Source organism: Aquarana catesbeiana, linkage group LG03 (assembly GCF_042186555.1).
Source record: "Aquarana catesbeiana isolate 2022-GZ linkage group LG03, ASM4218655v1, whole genome shotgun sequence".
In the NCBI taxonomy this organism is placed as follows: domain Eukaryota; kingdom Metazoa; phylum Chordata; class Amphibia; order Anura; family Ranidae; genus Aquarana; species Aquarana catesbeiana.
In genome coordinates this window covers 10606357-10626365 of record NC_133326.1, presented here as the reverse complement: position 1 = coordinate 10626365, position 20009 = coordinate 10606357, and the positions used below count along the sequence as shown (strand labels likewise).

The 20009-nt window shown below is 48.2% G+C and overlaps 1 protein-coding gene across 1 annotated transcript; it reads left to right on the top strand.

Moving 5' to 3' along the window:
• Positions 1–4393: 4393 nt before the first annotated feature.
• On the top strand, positions 4394–19798 carry CIAO2A (cytosolic iron-sulfur assembly component 2A; the record flags this gene model as incomplete). Its single annotated transcript, XM_073618258.1, is given in 4 exon segments — positions 4394–4558; positions 7821–7870; positions 15893–15938; positions 18950–19798. Coding segments are annotated over 4 exon segments (359 nt in total), but the record flags the coding sequence as incomplete, so codon positions are not given.
• Between the last annotated feature and the right edge of the window lie 211 nt (positions 19799–20009).

The following is a 20009-nucleotide window of genomic DNA, read 5'->3' as shown; positions in this document are numbered from 1 at the left end:
ATCTAGTGGAACCAATTACCTTCTGAAATCACCTAATTAGTAAATAGAGTCCACCTGTGTGTCATTTAATCTCAGTATAAATACAGCTGCTCTGTGAAGCCCTCAGAGGTTTGTTAGAGAACCTTAATGAACAAACAGCATCATGAAGGCCAAGGAACACACCAGACAGGTCAGGGATAAAGTTATGGAGAAGTATAAAGCAGGGTTAGGTTCTAAAAAATCTCACGGAGCTCTGTTCAATCCATCATCAGAAAATGGAAAGAGTATGGCACAACTGCAAACCTACCAAGACATGGCCGTCCACCTAAACTGACCGGCCGGGCAAGGAGAGCATTCATCAGAGAAGAGCCAAGAGGTCCATGGTAACTCTGGAGGAGCTGCAGAGATCCACAGCTCAGGTGGGAGAATCTGTCCACAGGACAACTATTAGTCGTGTTCTCCACAAATCTGCCCTTTATGGAAGAGTGACAAGAAGAAAGACATTGGGGAAAGAAAGTCATAAGAAGTCCTGTTTGTAGTTTGTGAGAAGTCATGTGGAGGACACAGCAAACATGTGGAAGAAGGTGATCTGGTCAGATGAGACCAAAATGTAACTTTTTGGCCTAAAAGCAAAACGCTATGTGTGGGGAAAACTAACACTGCACATCACCCTGAACACACCATCCCCACCGTGAAACATGGTGGTGGCAGCATCATGTGGTGGGGATGCTTTTCTTCAGCAGGGACAGGGAAGCTGGTCAGAGTTGATGGGAAGATGGATGGAGACAAATACAGGACAATCTCAGAAGAAAACCTGTAATGCCGCGTACACACGGTCGGATTTTCCAATGGAAAATGTCCGATCGGAGCGTGTTGTCGGAAATTCCGACCGTGTGTGGGCTCCATCGGACATTTTCCATCGGATTTTCCGACACACAAAGTTGGAGAGCAGGAGATAAAATTTTCCGACAACAAAATCCATTGTCGGAAATTCCGATCGTGTGTACACAAATCCGACGGACAAAGTGCCACGCATGCTCAGAATAAATAAAGAGATGAAAGCTATTGGCCACTGCCCCGTTTATAGTCCCAACGTACGTGTTTTACGTCACCGCGTTTAGAACGATCGGACTTTCCGACAACTTTGTGTGACCGTGTGTATGCAAGACAAGTTTGAGCCAACATCCGTCGGAAAAAATCCTAGGATTTTGTTGTCGGAATGTCCGATCAATGTCCGACCGTGTGTACGAGGCATTAGAGTCTACAAAAGACTTGAGACTGGGGCGGAGGTTCACCTTCCAGCAGGACAACGACCCGAAACATCCAGCCAGAGCTACAATGGAATGGTTTAGATCAAAGCATATTCATGTGTTAGAATGGACCAGTCACAGTCCAGACCTAAATCACATTGAGAATCTGTGGCAAGACTTGAAAATTGCTGTTCACAGACGCTCTCCATCCAATCTGACAGAGCTTGAGATATTTTACAAAGAAGAAGAATGGGCAGAAATGTCCCTCTTTAGATGTGCAAAGCTGGTAGAGACATCCCCAAAAAGACTTGTAGAGAAAGGGGGTTCTACAAAGTATTGACTCCGGGGGCGCCATACAAATGCCCCTCCCCCACACTTTTCACATATTTATTTGTATCATTTATCATTTTCCTTCCACTTCACAATTATGAGCCACTTTGTGTTGGTCTATCACACAAAATCCCAATAAAATACATTTATGTTTTTGGTTGTAACATGAGAAAATGTGGAGAATGTCAAGGGGTATGAATACTTTTTCAAGGCACTGTATTTAAATTTTAGCATATTTAAAAAAAAAAAGTGTTAGTTTCTGTTATAGTTTTTCGGCATCCTGAATTTTTGATTTCAGGCCAGAATTTTAGTTTCAGTGCACCACTACCTGGCATGAATCGCTTTTCAGAGGCATGTTTGTTTTTTTTTTTTAAAAAGGTGAAAGAACCCTTTAAAGCAGGCATGTCCAAAGTCCGGCCCGTGGGCCGGTTTCATGCAATTTGTAAATATATAGCTTTTGTGGCCTCCAACAAATCCCCGAGCGTGGCTCAGGATTTGTTGGGGGGCCACAAAAGATATATACTGTACTTATCATTGGAGGGGACAGAGAGGGGGGCGGGACGAGCGTCGTCAGATTACATACATGAGAATCTCCAGTTTTTCTCTGCGGCGTCTGTAATAGGAAGTCCCGTCTCCTGGGCTGCCATTGGACGACTTTCCTGTCTATCATAGGAGGCGGGACTTTGTATTAAAGAGGCTGCCAAGTAAACAGGAGATTCTCCTTTATGTAATCTGTCGGCGCTCGTCCCGCCCCCTCCCTGTCCCCTCCGAGGCGGCAGATGGGCATCGATCAGGCTGCACTGATGGCAATGGTGAGGCTGCATTAACCACTTACGGACCGCCCGCCGTCCTTATACGTCGGTACTTTGTAGAGGAATATCGTTGTTATGATAGCAGTTAGCTGCCATAACCCCGGTATCCTCTTCTTCAGCGGGCGGTCCGCTACAAGATAAAAGTGGTCTCTGTGGCGGATTCACCACGACATTACTTTTATCGATGCCGGGAGAGGGGCCACCCTCCGCACTCCAGTGCCCTCCCTCCGCCGCTTACCGGAGCCGTCGGGAACGGCAGAGGCGATCGGATCCTCTCCCTGGCTTGGCATGGAGACAAGTGAGGGGGAAGATGGGACCCCACCCGTCTCCATATCATTGCAGGGCGGAAGCGACGTCAAAATGTCACTTCCGCCCATAGCTCTTAAGGGGACTTTTTTTTTTTTTTTCCAAATGATATTTAAATTTTTTTTTTTTTTTTTTTATTGCATTTTAGTGTAAATATTATTATTATACAAGATTTAATAATAATAATAATAATAATAAATATGAGATCTGAAGTCTTTTTGACCCCCCCAGATCTCATATTTAAGAGGTCCTGTCATACTTTTTTTTATTACAAGGGATGTTTACATTCCTTGTAATAGGAATAAAAGTGATTTTTTTTTTTAAAGAACACTGTAAAAATAAAAAATAAAAGGTAAAATAAATAAGAGAAAAAAATTATTTTAAACGCACCCCGTCCCGCCAAGCTCGCGCGCAGAAGCCAACGCATAACGTGAGTAAGCGCCCTCATACGAAAACGGCGTTCAAGCCACACATGTGAGGTATCGCCGCGATCGGTAGAGCGAGAGCAATAATTCTAGCCCTAAACCTCCTCTGTAACTCAAAACATGCAACCTGCAGAATTTTTTTTTAAACGTCGCCTATGGAGATTTTTAAGGGTAAAAGTTCGTCGCCATTCCACAAGCGGGCGCAGTTTTGAAGCGTGACATGTTGGGTATCAATTTACTCGGCGTAACATTATCTTTTACAGTATAAAAAAAAAATTGGGCTAACTTTACTGTTGTCTTATTTTTTTTTTTAATTAAAAAAAGTGTATTTTTTCCCCAAAAAAGTGCGCTTGTAAGACCGCTGCGCAAATACAGTGTGACGGAAAGTATTGCAACGACCGCCATTTTATTCTCTAGGGTGTTAGAAAAATAAATATGTTTGGGGGTTCAAAGTAATTTTCTTGCAAAAAAAAATTGTTTTTAATTTGTAAACACCAAGTCTCAGAAAGAGGCTCGGTCCTTAAGTGGTGAATGGCACTTGTGAGGCTGCATTCATGGCAATGGTGAGGTAAGTTTTTTTTCCTGAAACTTCCCTCTTATAGTGAAGGGGCGGTAAATAAGTTATATCCAAATAACACGCCCCGAGCTCATCCTCATGCCCCGTACACACGATCAGAATTTCCGTCAGAAAAAACTTGGATGGTTTTTCCGACGGGATTTCGCTCAAGCTCGCCTTGCATACACGCGGTCACACAAAAGTTCTCTGAACTTTTGACCGCCAAGAACGCGGTGACGTACGACGCTACGACGAGCCGAGAAAATGACGTTCAATGCTTCCGAGCATGCGTTTTTTTTGTGCGTCCGAATTGCATACAGATGAACGCAGTTTCGGACAGGAGCTTTTTCCGACCGAAAAATAGAGAACATGATCTCAATCTTTTGCTGGCGGGAATTCTGCCAGCAAAAGTCCGATGGAGCGTACAAACGGTCGCGTTTTCCGACCAAAAGCTCTCATCGGTCTTTTACTGGCCAAATTTCTGATCGTGTGTACGCGGCATCAGACTCTTCACCACACACAGCCACAAAGGCAGGAGAACTCTTGTTGGGCCGTGTATTTAGTTAATTTGCATTTAATTTTAATGGTTCAAAGAATGTCGGGCAAAACGGTCGTCCCTCACGCACGTTCACTTCATCAAATCTGGCCCTCTTTGAAAAAAGAAGTTTGGACACCCCGGCATTAAAGCCTTTGAAAGATGTGATTGGATGAGACGGTGTGATTTTGTTTCCACAGATATAATCCGGAACATTCGGGATCCAGAAAAGCCCGACACGTTAGAAGACCTGGACGTGGTGTCTGAGAGTTGTGTGACGGTGGAGGATCTGGATGATGAATGCTTCCTGGTGATCATAAAGTTCACCCCGACCGTCCCCCACTGCTCCCTGGCCACACTTATAGGTAGGAGAGCATCACCAATAGTGTCTTTTTTTTTTTTTTTCCATCTTTGTAATCCTAAAGCTGATCTCAGGGCAAAGAAAAAATAATCCCCAATCCCCCCACCACCCATAGCAGTGTCTTCTGCCATATCCCCCCCCCCACCACCACCACCACCCATAGTAGTATCCTCTGCCCCCCACCCATAGCACTGTCCTCTGCAATCCCCCCCCCCCCCCACGCACAGTAGTATCCTCTCTCCCCCAAATGGCAGTGTCCTCTGCCCCCCCCCCATAGTAGTGCCCCCCCACTATTCTAGTGCCCCACATAGCAGTGTCTTCTGTTATATCGCACCCCCCCCCCATACTAGTATCCTCTGCCCCCCCACCCCATAGCACTGTCCTCTGCAATCCCCCCCCCCCACGCACAGTAATATCCTCTGTCCCCCAAATGGCAGTGTCCTCTGCCCCCCCTCCCATAGTAGTGCCCCCCCACTATTCTAGTGCCCCACATAGCAGTGTCTTCTGATATATTGCCCCCCCCCCCATACTAGTATCCTCTGCCCCCCCCCCACCCATAGCACTGTCCTCTGCAACCCCCCCCCCCCCCACGCACAGTAGTATCCTCTGTCCCACAAATAGCAGTGTCCTCTGCCTCCCCATAGTAGTGCCCCCCCTAGCAGGGTCTTCTGTTATATCACCCCCATAGTAGTCCTGCGTCCCCCCCCTCGCAGTAGTTTCCTCTGTACCCCAACCCCAGTGGTGTCTTCTCAAGACACACCCCTCTCCGACACAGTACTGTCCTCTGCCCCCCCAAAGTAGTGTCCTCTGCCTCCCCATAGTAGTGTCCCCTGCCCCCACCCCCCCTTCTTAAAGCAGTGTACCTCTCCCCCCACTGTAGTGCACTCAACCCCCCCCCCCCTCCCCCATGGCAGTGTCTTCTGCCATATCCCCCCCCCCCCCCACACACAGTAGCATCCTCTGCTCCCTCATAGCACTGTCCTCTGCATTCCCGCTTCCTGGAGAGGGGTGTGTCTTGAGAAGACACCATTGGGTTGGGGTACAGAGGAAACTACTGTGGGGGGGGGACGCAGGACTACTATGGGGGCAATATAACAGAAGACCCTGCTGGGGGGGGGCACTACTATGGGGGGGCAGAGGACACTGCTATTTGGGGGACAGAGAATACTACTGTGGAGGGGGGGGGGATTGCAAAGAACAGTGCTATGGGGTGGGGGGGCAGAGGATACTAGTATGGGGGGCAATATAACAGAAGACACTGTTTTGAAGACAAAGTTTTGTAACTGAACCAATGCACAGCGGGTATAGAAAAGAATCCCCCCCCCCACCCCCCCTTAAGATAATCACATTTTGTTGCTTTGCAGCCTGAAATGAAGGCAGACACAGTTTTTGTTTTATCCAGCTGTATTTACTCAAAGCAACTTATAACATCCAAGTGAACGATATAACACCCAACATTTCAAAAACCGAATCCATGAGTTGGAGAAAGGATCACCTCCCTCCTAAAATGACTTGTAAACTCAATCAGGTGGAGCTAATCACCTTCTCAATGGCACACAACAGCATTTGACTTTCAGCTGTGATCAGCTGTGGTCATTTTGATTAGCTCAGCATGAAAAGAGCTTTTCCTGGAGCATTTCAGTCCCTGGTAGTGCAACTGAAGCAAACAATCAACTATGGGTGGCAAGACCCTGTCAGGCTCTCCTGGATAAAGTTATGGACAGGTACAAGTCAGGGGATGGATTCAAAGGCTCTATCAATGCCTAGAAGCAGAGTGAAGTCTATTATTATGAAGTGGAAGGTATTTGGTAGAACACAGACCCTCCCTGGATCAGGACATCGCTCCAAACTGGATGAAAGGGCCAGAAGGAAACTGGTCAGAGAGGCTGCCAAGAGGCCTACAGCAACTCTGACAGGCGCATGCACCGCCCGTACTCGCGCATGCACCGCCCGTACTCGCGCATGCACCGCCCGTACTCGCGCATGCGCCGCATGCACCGCCCGTACTCACGCATGCACCGCCCGTACTCGCGCATGCACCGCCCGTACTCGCGCATGCGCCGCATGCACCGCCCGTACTCGCGCATGCGCCGCATGCACCGCCCGTACTCGCGCATGCGCCGCATGCACCGCCCGTACTCGCGCATGCGCCGCATGCACCGCCCGTACTCGCGCATGCGCCGCATGCACCGCCCGTTCTCGCGCATGCGCCGCATGCACCGCCCGTTCTCGCGCATGCGCCGCATGCACCGCCCGTTCTCGTGCATGCGCCGCATGTACGGCGCAGCGCCGCACACTTCTGACCTTGCCAGTGCAACTGATAGTAGTGCAACTGAAGCAAACAATCAACTATGGGTGGCAAGACCCTGTCAGGCTCTCCTGGATAAAGTTATGGACAGGTACAAGTCAGGGGATGGATTCAAAGGCTCTATCAATGCCTAGAAGCAGAGTGAAGTCTATTATTATGAAGTGGAAGGTATTTGGTAGAACACAGACCCTCCCTGGATCAGGACATCGCTCCAAACTGGATGAAAGGGCCAGAAGGAAACTGGTCAGAGAGGCTGCCAAGAGGCCTACAGCAACTCTGACAAAGAGTGGTGGTTCCACTGGATTTTAGTTAGGGGTATCAGAGTAAAGGGGGCTGAATACAAATGTCCCCCCCCCCACTTTTCACATATTTGTAAAATACATTGAAAACCATTTATCATTTTCCTTCCACTTCACAATTATGGACCAACTTTGTGTTGGTCTATCACATAAAGTCCCAATAAAATACATTTACATTTTTGGTTGTAACATGACAAAATGTGGACAATTTTAAGGGGTATGAATACTTTTTCATGGCACTGTACACTTACCTGCTCTGTAATGGTTTTGCATAGAGCAGCCCCCATCCTCCTCTTCTGTGGTGCCCCCGCTGGAACTCCAGGCCCCTCCTGTTCATTGGTTGCCCCCTCGAAAAGCTTGCTTTCCCTGGAGGGGCACCTGTGCGGGCTCGCTCCTGACACGGCCCCGACCCCTGGGCTGGAGCCGCTGCACTCGTGCACATCGCTGGATCGGGCTCAGGTAAGAAAGAGCGGGGAGGGGTCTGGGGGGAGCTGCAGCACAGAAGGCTTTTCACCTTAATGCTTAGAATGATTTAAAGGTGAAAACCCCCCTGAGGCTTCACAACCACTTTACCTTCACTGATGTATAATATGTACATTTTGTTGCTGCGTTCGATGAATGAGGAGATCTCTGATGGTAATCTGTCTCTTCCTGTCCAGGTCTGTGTCTGAGGGTGAAGCTGCAAAGATGTTTGTCTTTTAAGCACAAGGTAAGGAACAGAGTTGTCTCTATAGTGTTCTATCTATGGCATAGTCTCTATAGTGTTCTATCTATGGTATTGTCTCTATAGTGTTCTATCTATGGTATTGTCTCTATAGTGTTCTATCTATGGCATTGTGTTCTATCTATGGCATTGTGTTCTATCTATGGCATTGTCTTTATAGTGTTATTTCTATGGCATTGTCTCTATAGTGTTCTATCTATGGCATTATCTATATAGTGTTCTATCTATGGCACTGTTGCGGTGTGTCAGTCTGACACACCGCAACTATGATCTAAGTAAAGGGTCTCTGACGAAGACTCTTTACCACACGATCAGCTGTGTCCAATCACGGCTGATCGCGATGTAAACAGGAAGAGCCGGTGATCGGCTTTTCCTCACTCGCGTCTGTCAGACTCGAGTAGAGGAGAGCCGATCGGCTGCTCCTCTGACAGGGGGGGGGGTCTGTGCTGATCAATTATCAGCGATGCCCACCCAGGACCACCAGGGACGCCACTAGGACCACCAGGGATGTCACCACAAGGTATGCCACCCTAGACCACCGGGGATGCCAATCAGTGCCTACAATGGGCATCACTGATTGGCAGGCATTATTGTTTGGCATCCATCAGTACCATACATAACAGTACATTAGTGCCGCCTATCAGTGCCCTTCCGTGCCGCCTATCAATGCCCATCCGTGCTGCCTATCAGTGTCACCTATCAGTGCCACATATCAGTGCCCATCAATGCCACCTCATTAGTGCCACCTCATCGTGCCCATCAATGCCGCCTTATCAGTGCCTGTCAGTGAAGGAGAAAACATACTTATATTAACGTTTTGTAACTGAAACCAAAAAAATATTTTTTCTTCAAAATTTTCTGTATTTTTTTTGTTTAGCAGAAAATAAAAAAACTGCAGAGGTGATCAAATACCACCAAAAGAAAACTCTATTTGTGGGAACAAAATGATAAAAATGTAGTTTGGGTACAGTGTTGTATGACCTCGTAATTGTCATTCAAAGTGCGACAGTACTGAAAGCTGAACATTGGTCTGGACAGGAACTTGTATAAGTGCCCTGTATTGAAGTGCTTAAAGGGGTTGTAAACCCTCGTTTGTTCTCTTTTTTTTTTTTTTTTTTTACTATTAAAATAACAAACATGTTATACTTACCTCCACTGTGCAGTCCGTTTTGCACAGAGTGGCCCCGATCCTCCTCTTCTGGGGTTCCCACGGTGGCGCTGGTGGGTCCTCCCCACATCGAGTGTCCACGTTTAGAGAAGCGCTCTCCTTGGTGGACACCCGTGCGGGCGCGCTCCCGAGTCCTGCATCTGTGTCCATTCGCACAGAATGCAGGACTTGGCTCCGCCCCCCATCATTGGATTTGATTGACAGCAGCGGGAGCCAATGGGTGCGCTGCTATCAATCTATCCAATCAGGACACGAGACACCAGCTAGAGATGGTGTGCTGGTTCCCGGACGGAGGATGACAGCGTTTAGGTAAGTAAAACCGGGGGGGGGGGGCTGCAGCACTACAGATGTTTTTTTCACCTTAAAGCGGAGTTCCCACTGTTAAAAAAAAATTATTTCTTAAGATACATATCTTTTGTTTCTAAGGCTTATTTATAGCACTCGTGTTTGTGTCATTAATTGGCGCCCGACTGCCGATTTCATAGAGAAATATATCTTATATTCCTCTTTCCTGGCAGTTTCCATAGTGCTTGTGGTGGGCATGTGAAGCCCTCAAGCACTATCTTCCGTGGTCTGGTGCAGCTGAGCGACCAGCATGTACCGCCCGTTTTCGCGCATGCACCGCCTGTACTCGCGCATGCACCGCCTGTACTCGCGCATGCACCGCCCGTACTCGCGCATGCACCGCCCGTACTCGCGCATGCGCCGCATGCACCGCCCGTACTCGCGCATGCGCCGCATGCACCGCCCGTACTCGCGCATGCGCCGCATGCACCGCCCGTACTCGCGCATGCGCCGCATGCACCGCCCGTACTCGCGCATGCGCCGCATGCACCGCCCGTTCTCGCGCATGCGCCGCATGCACCGCCCGTTCTCGTGCATGCGCCGCATGTACGGCGCAGCGCCGCACACTTCTGACCTTGCCATCACAACGGGCGGCGTTGGAAGTGCCCGCCCCCTTTGCGATGGCGACGAAGCCCTCAGTGCTGCCCAGGGACTTCTGGAAAAGGATGACAGACATCTCCCAGGAGCACTAGCGAGCACGGGCGCCGAGGGGTGTAGTAGAGGAGTGTATTTCTCCCATGGTTCAGAGAAGCAGGATCTCCCATTCTATGGATAGCGTAGGACCCACTGATCATGGGGTACTTTGACGCAGTAAGTGGGCTTAAGCCCCATATAGCAATATGGTGTGACTGAATATCCCCATATGTTTTGAAAATGTTCAGGTGTTTTGCAGGAGTTGCATGTCATTTTTGGATGTGTGCGCTGTAATATTTTGTTCTGTTTGTATGGTCTTGTGGCTGCACCATCTTTTAGGGTGTGCCCCCCCCCCCTCCAAATCTTTGTTTGTCTACTTTCCTTTTCTCGGCGCAAGCCACGCTCTCAGGCGCTTTTGATGTTTCCTCCACACACTCCGGTAATACCCTGTATTACCCTTGTAGACCAATGGGGGATGTACAGGGTAGGGTAGGCCGGTTGCTCACAGTAAAATATCGGCTCAGACAACGTAAAGTAGTGACAGGTTTAATCTAATAAGCTGTTATACAGAACAATGATGTCCTCCACTTCAAAGCAAACAAGTTCAGACTTCTCCATTAGTGCCGAGCCCAGCAACCCATCCCTGATCTCACCACAGTAACCTGAAATGGAATGTCATCCTGTAGTGCAGAGCTCGACAAAATTCAGGAGTCGGGTCGCCACGGCGACGGGAAATTGCGTCCTGGCACCTGGGCTACATTGCAGCAACGGTCTGGATTCCTCTCATGTGGCCCCCACCGCGGGTGTGCAGGCTAAGGTCGGGCTGGCCGGTAATTGAGGCGGGATACGCGCTCCTTTGTGCGAACCGGCGCCCTCCTCTGGTGGGCGGTGCTGTGATGAGTGCAGCTGAGGCCTTTACTTGTTTTCACTGCCCGCCTACCTCCGACATCTCCTTGCCAGTTTGACAGCAGGGGTTGTGGTTGTGGGCTTGATCTGTCACCCTTTCATTACTGACTCTGAGTGGACAGGAAGCGTTGCCTGCCAGTGCCGCCTATTAGCTGATCTGTGCCCATGAGCACTGCCTCATCAGTTCTGCCTATTAGTGCTTATCAGTGCCCATCAGTTCTGTCTATTAGTGCCCCCTCATCATTGCTTCCTCATCAGTGCCGCCTATCAGTTGCCCATCAGTGCAGCTGATTTGTGCCCATCAGTGCAGCTGATTTGTGCCCATCAGTTCAGCCTATTAGTGCCCATCAGTGCCACCTCATCAGTGCCGCCTATCGGTTGCCCATCAGTGCTCATCAGTGCAGCTGATCAGTGCCCATTAGTTCAGCCTATCAGTGCCCATCAGCACTGCCTCATCAGTGCTCATCAGTTCTGCCTATTAGTGCTTCCTCATCAGTGCCACCTATCAGTTGCCCATCGGTGCAGCTGATCAGTACCCATCAGTTCAGCCCATCAGTGCCCATCAGTTCTGCCTATTAGTGCTCATCAGTGCCACCTCATCGGTGCTTCCTATCAGTTGCACATCAGTGCTTATTAGTGCAGCTGATTAGTGCCCATCAGTTCTGCCTATTAGTGCCCCCTCATCAGTGCTTCCTCATCAGTGCCACCTATCAGTTGCCCATCAGTGCAGCTGATCAGTACCCATCAGTTCAGCCCATCAGTGCCCATCAGTTCTGCCTATTAGTGCTCATCAGTGCCACCTCATCGGTGCTTCCTATCAGTTGCACATTAGTGCTTATTAGTGCAGCTGATTAGTGCCCATCAGTTCTGCCTATTAGTGCCCCCTCATCAGTGCTTCCTCATCAGTGCCACCTATCAGTTGCCCATCAGTGCAGCTGATCAGTACCCATCAGTTCAGCCCATCAGTGCCCATCAGTTCTGCCTATTAGTGCTCATCAGTGCCACCTCATCAGTGCTTCCTATCAGTTGCCCATCAGTGCTTATTAGTGCAGCTGATCAGTGCCCATCAGTTCTGCCTATTAGTGCCCCCTCATCAATGCTTCCTCATCAGTGCCACCTATCAGTTGCCCATCAGTGCAGCTGATCTGTGCCCATCAGCACCGCCTCATCAGTGCCCATCAGTTTTGCCTATTAGTGCTTCCTCATCAGTGCCACCTATCAGTTGCCCATCAGTGCAGCTGATCAGTACCCATCAGTTCAGCCCATCAGCACCGCCAGTGCCGCCTATTAGCTGATCTGTGCCCATCAGCACTGCCTCATCAATTCTGCCTATTAGTGCTTATCAGTGCCCATCAGTTCCGGCTATTAGTGCCCCCTCATCATTGCTTCCTCATCAGTGCCGCCTATCATTTGCCGCTGCCCATGATCGGTGCCCATCAGCACTGCCTCATCAGTGCCCATCAGTTCTGCCTATTAGTGCTTCCTCATCAGTGCCACCTATCAGTTGCCCATCAGTGCAGCTGATCAGTACCCATCAGTTCAACCCATCAGTGCCCATCAGCACCGCCAGTGCCGCCTATTAGCTGATCTGTGCCTCATCAGTTCTGCCTATTAGTGCCCCCTCATCATTGCTTCCTCATCAGTGCCGCCTATCAGTTGCCCATCAGTGCAGCTGATTTGTGCCCATCAGTGCAGCTGATTTGTGCCCATCAGTTCAGCCCATCAGTGCCCATCAGTTCAGCCTATTAGTGCCCATCAGTGCCACCTCATCAGTGCCGCCTATCAGTTGCCCATCAGTGCTCATCAGTGCAGCTGATCAGTACCCATCAGTGCCCATCAGCACCTCCTCATCAGTGCCCATCAGTTCTGCCCATCAGCACCGCCAGTGCCGCCTATTAGCTGATCTGTGCCCATCAGCACTGCCTCATCAGTTCTGCAGCTGATCAGTACCCATCAGTTCAGCCCATCAGTGCCCATCAGCACCGCCTCATCAGTGCCCATCAGTGCCACCTTATCAGTTGCCCATCAGTGCAGCTGATCGGTGCCCATCAGCACTGCCTCATCAGTGCCCATCAGTTCTGCCCATTAGTGCTTCCTCATCAGTGCCACCTATCAGTTGCCCATCAGTGCAGCTGATCAGTACCAATCAGTTCAGCCCATCAGTGCCCATCAGCACCGCCTCATCAGTGCCCATCAGTTCTGCCTATTAGTGCTCACCAATGCTTCCTATCAGTTGCCCATCAGTGCTTATTATTGCAGCTGATCAGTGCCCATCAGTTCTGCCTATTAGTGCCCCCTCATCAGTGCTTCCTCATCAGTGCTGCCTATCATTTGCCCATCAGTGCAGCTGATCAATGCCCATCAGCACTGCCTTATCAGTGCCCATCAGTGCTTATCAGTGCAGCTGATCAGTGCCCATCAGTTCTGCCTATTAGTGCCCCCTCATCAGTGCTTCCTCATCAGTGCCACCTATCAGTTGCCCATCAGTGCAGCTGATCTGTGCCCATCAGCACCGCCTCATCAGTGCCCATCAGTTCTGCCTATTAGTGCTTCCTCATCAGTGCCACCTATCAGTTGCCCATCAGTGCAGCTGATCAGTACCCATCAGTTCAGCCCATCAGCACCGCCAGTGCCGCCTATTAGCTGATCTGTGCCCATCAGCACTGCCTCATCAATTCTGCCTATTAGTGCTTATCAGTGCCCATCAGTTCCGGCTATTAGTGCCCCCTCATCATTGCTTCCTCATCAGTGCCGCCTATCAGTTGCCGGTGCCCATGATCGGTGCCCATCAGCACTGCCTCATCAGTGCCCATCAGTTCTGCCTATTAGTGCTTCCTCATCAGTGCCACCTATCAGTTGCCCATCAGTGCAGCTGATCAGTACCCATCAGTTCAACCCATCAGTGCCCATCAGCACCGCCAGTGCCGCCTATTAGCTGATCTGTGCCTCATCAGTTCTGCCTATTAGTGCCCCCTCATCATTGCTTCCTCATGAGTGCCGCCTATCAGTTGCCCATCAGTGCAGCTGATTTGTGCCCATCAGTGCAGCTGATTTGTGCCCATCAGTTCAGCCCATCAGTGCCCATCAGTTCAGCCTATTAGTGCCCATCAGTGCCACCTCATCAGTGCCGCCTATCAGTTACCCATCAGTGCTCATCAATGCAGCTGATCAGTACCCATCAGTGCCCATCAGCACCTCCTCATCAGTGCCCATCAGTTCTGCCCATCAGCACCGCCAGTGCCGCCTATTAGCTGATCTGTGCCCATCAGCACTGCCTCATCAGTTCTGCAGCTGATCAGTACCCATCAATTCAGCCCATCAGTGCCCATCAGCACCGCCTCATCAGTGCCCATCAGTGCCACCTTATCAGTTGCCCATCAGTGCAGCTGATCGGTGCCCATCAGCACTGCCTCATCAGTGCCCATCAGTTCTGCCCATTAGTGCTTCCTCATCAGTGCCACCTATCAGTTGCCCATCAGTGCAGCTGATCAGTACCAATCAGTTCAGCCCATCAGTGCCCATCAGCACCGCCTCATCAGTGCCCATCAGTTCTGCCTATTAGTGCTCATCAATGCTTCCTATCAGTTGCCCATCAGTGCTTATTATTGCAGCTGATCAGTGCCCATCAGTTCTGCCTATTAGTGCCCCCTCATCAGTGCTTCCTCATCAGTGCTGCCTATCATTTGCCCATCAGTGCAGCTGATCAATGCCCATCAGCACTGCCTCATCAGTGCCCATCAGTGCTTATCAGTGCAGCTGATCATTGCCCATCAGTTCAGCCCATTAGTGCCCATCAGTGCCACCTATTAGTACCACCCATCAGAGCAGCCTATCAGTGCGGCATCATCAGCGCACATCAGTGAAGGAGAAAAATTACTTTATTTCTTTATTACTTATGCTTTAACAAATTTTTAAAAAGTTTTATGTTTTTTCTTTTTTTCATTTTTGGTCTTTTTTCGCTTGGCGCCAGAGGCGAGCAATGTCTATTGCCAGACGCCCCAGACGTAAAGTTCCGGGCGCCGGGCAGCTGATTTTAAAAAATTACTGGCTCCTAACTTTTTTAGCTGGCTCCTTGATTCCAAGCAAATTTGTCAAACCGCACTGTAGTGTATTGTCCTTTACAAACCCAAGAATCCCCACCTACGTTCCTGCTGGGGGGATACCTTTGTGTTTGGAAGGAGCTGAAGAAAGTATGACTTTTTATTTCCCTCGGAGTCTGACCTATCCTTCATTGCAGAATTCTAGCAGAGTTGATTTCCTTTGATAGTCTTCACTTCTTTACATCGGGAGATTCATAACATTAAATGAAGTCTAGTAGGAAGTTACTATTTGTGTATTTTACTGTAAGGATTCTGTCTCTTTAAATCTAAACCCTAAAACTAACAATGTTGGTAAACTGCAGTATTATGTTGTAAAGCGCTGCACAAACTGTTGACGCTACATAAATCCTGTATATTAATAGTATACTTTTACTCTTTTGGGTTTAGCTACACTGTAACAATTGGGTACGGTTGGCATTGCTGTTGCTCTTACCAACCACCAGATGGCAGTGTGCTCTCTAATATAATGAATGGAAAACCCATTGAGAGTGTGGCATGCCATCCCCGCACATTGATTTAACCTGTTAGGTGCTGATGGATTGAGCACATTGCAAGCAAAAAAAGAGGAATAAATGACAAATCCTGGTTTCACACACCCACAGTTCTGGCACTGACGTTTGGACCGCAGGGTTGTCTGGCAAGTTTGCTGCATTCCAAGCTCTTGCAGACACTGGTGAAGTCCTGACCTGTATTTTTTTTTGCCAGGTTTTCTGTGGAAAATTAATGTCATTTAATCCTTCCAAAAACAATGTATTACAATGAGCCAGACCTATACCTGCCATAAGGTTTCTGCCTTTTGTTTTGATCCCACCATCTCCTGCAGTGGGTGAGTTCATGTCCTTCTGCTTTTTCCAGCTGGAGATCTATATTTCCGAAGGGACGCACTCGACGGAGGAGGATAGTAAGTAACGGCTTCCTTTCCTAACAGGGCAATGGGCAGAGGGAACAGCATGCTGCTCTTGAGATAGGAGTTTGTGCTTTACTAGACAAGTGTAGTTGGGGGGGGGGGGGTTTGTCCAAGACCTGCAGCTCAGCAGAGATAACCTTTAGCCTGAGACCTTTGTCTGTTGTAGATTGGGGATATTTAAAGAACCTGCAGAAGCTTCCTATTAAACATACGCGCATGCATTGCCATGCTATTCCTTTATATCTGCTGCCTAGAATAAGTGCAGTTTGATATCTGACCAGAAAAGATGCGCACACCACTTTATTGGAGTTTCACTTCTGATGACCTTTTTATATGTGTAATAATATGATGAATGACCCTTTCATGATGGCAGGTTTGTCCTTCAAGCTCTAAGTCCATAGGTCACTTTTGGGAGCAACAGATCTGTTGATATTCCTAGAATGAGGTCTGTGTATTTACTTGGAACACACAGTCTATGCCCAGGAGCTGGTCACCCTGGCCTTGTGGGCTGTGATCCAAACCACCTGCAGCCTTCACCGCCAACTGAGTCTAATTGGTGAAGAGCAACAGAAGCTAAGATGCGCAACGCAGAAAGCTATATAAATGAGTTAATTAGATCAAAATAAACTGTTGTGTCCTGCAAACTAATCAAGGTTGCCCATAAGGAGGTGTCCATCCAACTAATGTAGACTGAACCATCATTGAGTGGACTGAACCATTAGTGAGGGGACAGTTGAGCGGACAGTTGAGTGGACTGAACCATCATTGAGCGGACAGTTGAGTGGACTGAACCATCATTGAGCGGACAGTTGAGTGGACTGAACCATCATTGAGCGGACAGTTGAGTGGACTGAACCATCATTGTGCGGACAATTGAGTGGACTGAACCATCATTGAGTGGACTGAACCATCATTGTGCGGACAATTGAGTGGACTGAACCATCATTGAGCGGACTGAACCATCATTGTGCGGACAATTGAGTGGACTGAACCATCACTGAGCGGACAGTTGAGTGGACTGAACCATCACTGAGCGGACAGTTGTGTGGACTGAACCATCACTGAGCGGACAGTTGTGTGGACTGAACCATCACTGAGCGGACAGTTGTGTGGACTGAACCATCACTGAGCGGACAGTTGTGTGGACTGAACCATCACTGAGTGGACAGTTGTGTGGACTGAATCATCATTGAATGGTTTGAGCCATTATTGAGTAGGCTGAACTATTACCGAGAGGATAATTGAGTGGACTAAACCATCATTGAGTGATCTGCGCCCTCATTGAGTGGACAATTTGAGTGGACTGAGCCATCGTTGAGTGGACTGAGCCATCGTTGAGTGGACTGAGCCATCGTTGAGTGGACTGAGCCATCGTTGAGTGGACTGAGCCATCGTTGAGTGGACTGAGCCATCGCTGAGTGGACTGAGCCATCGCTGAGTGGACTGAACCCATTGAGTGGTTTAAACCATTATTGAGTGGACTGAACCATTATTGAGCGGACAGTTGAGAGGACTAAACCAGCATTGAGTGAACTGCGCCCTCATTGAGTGGACTAAACCATCGTTGAGTGGACTGAACCATTATTGAGTGGACAATTGAGTGGACAGAACATTCATTGCGTGGAGTGAACCATCATTGAGTGGTTGGATGGGCACCTTTTATTAGTTTGCAGGACACAACCATTTATTTCATACCTACTACACCAGCATAATTGCACCCATGGCCTTTTAAATGGGCATATAGATGATGATACCACATTTATTACGCTTATAACACATTGTCCATTATAGGGTTCACACATTTTTTTTATCCAACAATCCACATGTGGACTCAACACGTTTCGAATGATCTTCTTCAGGAGATCATGTGAATAGTATCAAAAGAATGGAACCCAATATCTTAAAATGAAAAATATGCAAGATCTGCCTGAACCAAATTGGTGTTGAAACACCTTTTTCAAAAGGGGGCCACAAAAAAGTGGTGAAGGGCAGAAGAACATCAAATTCTCAACCCAGGGACACAATCACATACGTACAGCCCTGTATTGTTCCAGTTTCTAAAAGGGTGACTCTCCCATGTTTTTAACAGTTTAAATATTAGTATAACGCTGCCCATAAGGGATTCTAGGTAGTTTATAATATCCACATAATCGATCATGAGGTGCAGCAGGTCATCCAGCGTATCCAGACAGACTGGGGTAGATTTACTAAAACTGATGTCATTATCTAAAAGTCTATGGCTACAATTGTGTTGGTGTAGTATGTACAAATTTATAGGATGTGGGCATATAGAACACAGAAAACACTTTTTTGTTTATTTCGGACCTAATTAACGAATTTACCTTTATACGTTTGTGTGCTGCACAACTTGGTTACTGTATTTACCTGGAAGCAGCAAATCCTGAATGGGACACTTACCTGCATGAGCACAGGGAGACCTTTTACATTTTTTATTTTATCGCTTTTATTGCAGTTGGCAGCAACAGGTCCTCTTTACCGAGACATCGGGGGTCTATTAGACCCCAGATCTCTCCTCTGCCCTTAAAAGCATTGGATCAAACTGAGACCCCCTTACACCACATGTAAAAGAGATCCAGTGACTCTACAGCCGCTGGATCACTTTTACTCTACATGATTGACCATCGAAGGCTGAAAAGATTGATACCAGGATCATAGTTGCAGCTAAAGCCCTGGCCCCAGTATAACCCCTCAACCCGAGGATGTACGGGTATGTCCTACAGGCAGGAAAAGTGGCTAATTAAGTTTACCCAACCCCCAGGGGTTAAAGGGAGGGACTTCCAGCTGCCCCATTTCTGGACAAAGCGATGTAGCAAAGTTTGAAGCTAAAGCTTCAAACATCTGAAGCCTAAAGCGAGAAATCTTCTTGTATCTCAACTCTTAAGATATTTAAAAGGGCCAAATAATTCAGACGCATGATCAGTTGTGGATTTTGTATCTTCATTATGTGTCACGTCTAAGTAACTTTGAATTTTTTTTTCTCCAAGTCAACAAGCAGATCAATGACAAGGAGCGAGTGTCCGCGGCCATGGAGAACCCCAATCTCCGGGAGATAGTGGAGCAGTGTGTGACGGAGCCGGATTAGAGCGGGGGACATCTGCACTTAAGTAGATTAACATCTGCTAGGAGAGTCACTTCTCCCAGGAGGCAACGCATGGACGTTCAGAACATTTTTATTAATGATCTCAGGGCAGCATTTTTGCTGGAGCCTGCATGGATGGCAGTGCTGTGGGGTGGAAAATTCTTAAGCTGGAGAAGAGATTCCATAGACTACTGCAGACTCCATTGTGGGACAACTGAACCTGTCAGTCAGCCTTCTGGAGGCTTAAATGGTACTTCCTCTAAACACCTTCCGGTAGAAGTGATTGGGTTATGTACATGTCACTCAGTTTTGTTCTACCAGATCCCATAGTTTATAAACAATCAAATGCTATTGGTTGGGCTTGATGACTTAGCCTTGGCAGTTCTACCACAAAATCCGAGGCCACCACCAGTGGAGACAATACCCTTCCCAACTGGAAAATCCAAGTGAAAGGAACAAGAAGAGCGCTAAATGGTTGTCTTAAAGCAGGACTCAGGTAAATCCCCCAACATTTAACTATACTTAAACAGTCCGATAGGTCCTCAAGGTCCCACCTTGGCATCTTCTCCCTGGCTTCTTCTGGTTGCCGGTCTTTCATTTTACACATTAGTTCTGCTTTAAGCGTCCCATAGTCGTTTATTTAAGACAAACCCATAGTCACGCTAAGTTCCGGTTTGGAATGAAACACGTAAGTGCAGCAGGTGGTTTTTCTCTGTATCGGGTGATACTAATAAAGTATCTTGGACTCTTTTGATGTTGAGATGCTCCATTTTTCTTCTTTTGCCTTTGATGTTACCAGACCATCCTGGAGCCAGCATCCTCTGGTCGGGGGAATGAAAGCCGTGCAGTGGAGTCGTTGGGATTAACTCCATAATCATTTATATAAGGCAAAGCCGTAGGCACTCTGACTAAGCTCTGTTTGGAGTAAAACACGTAAGACACGTAGGTAGATTTTCTCAGTATCG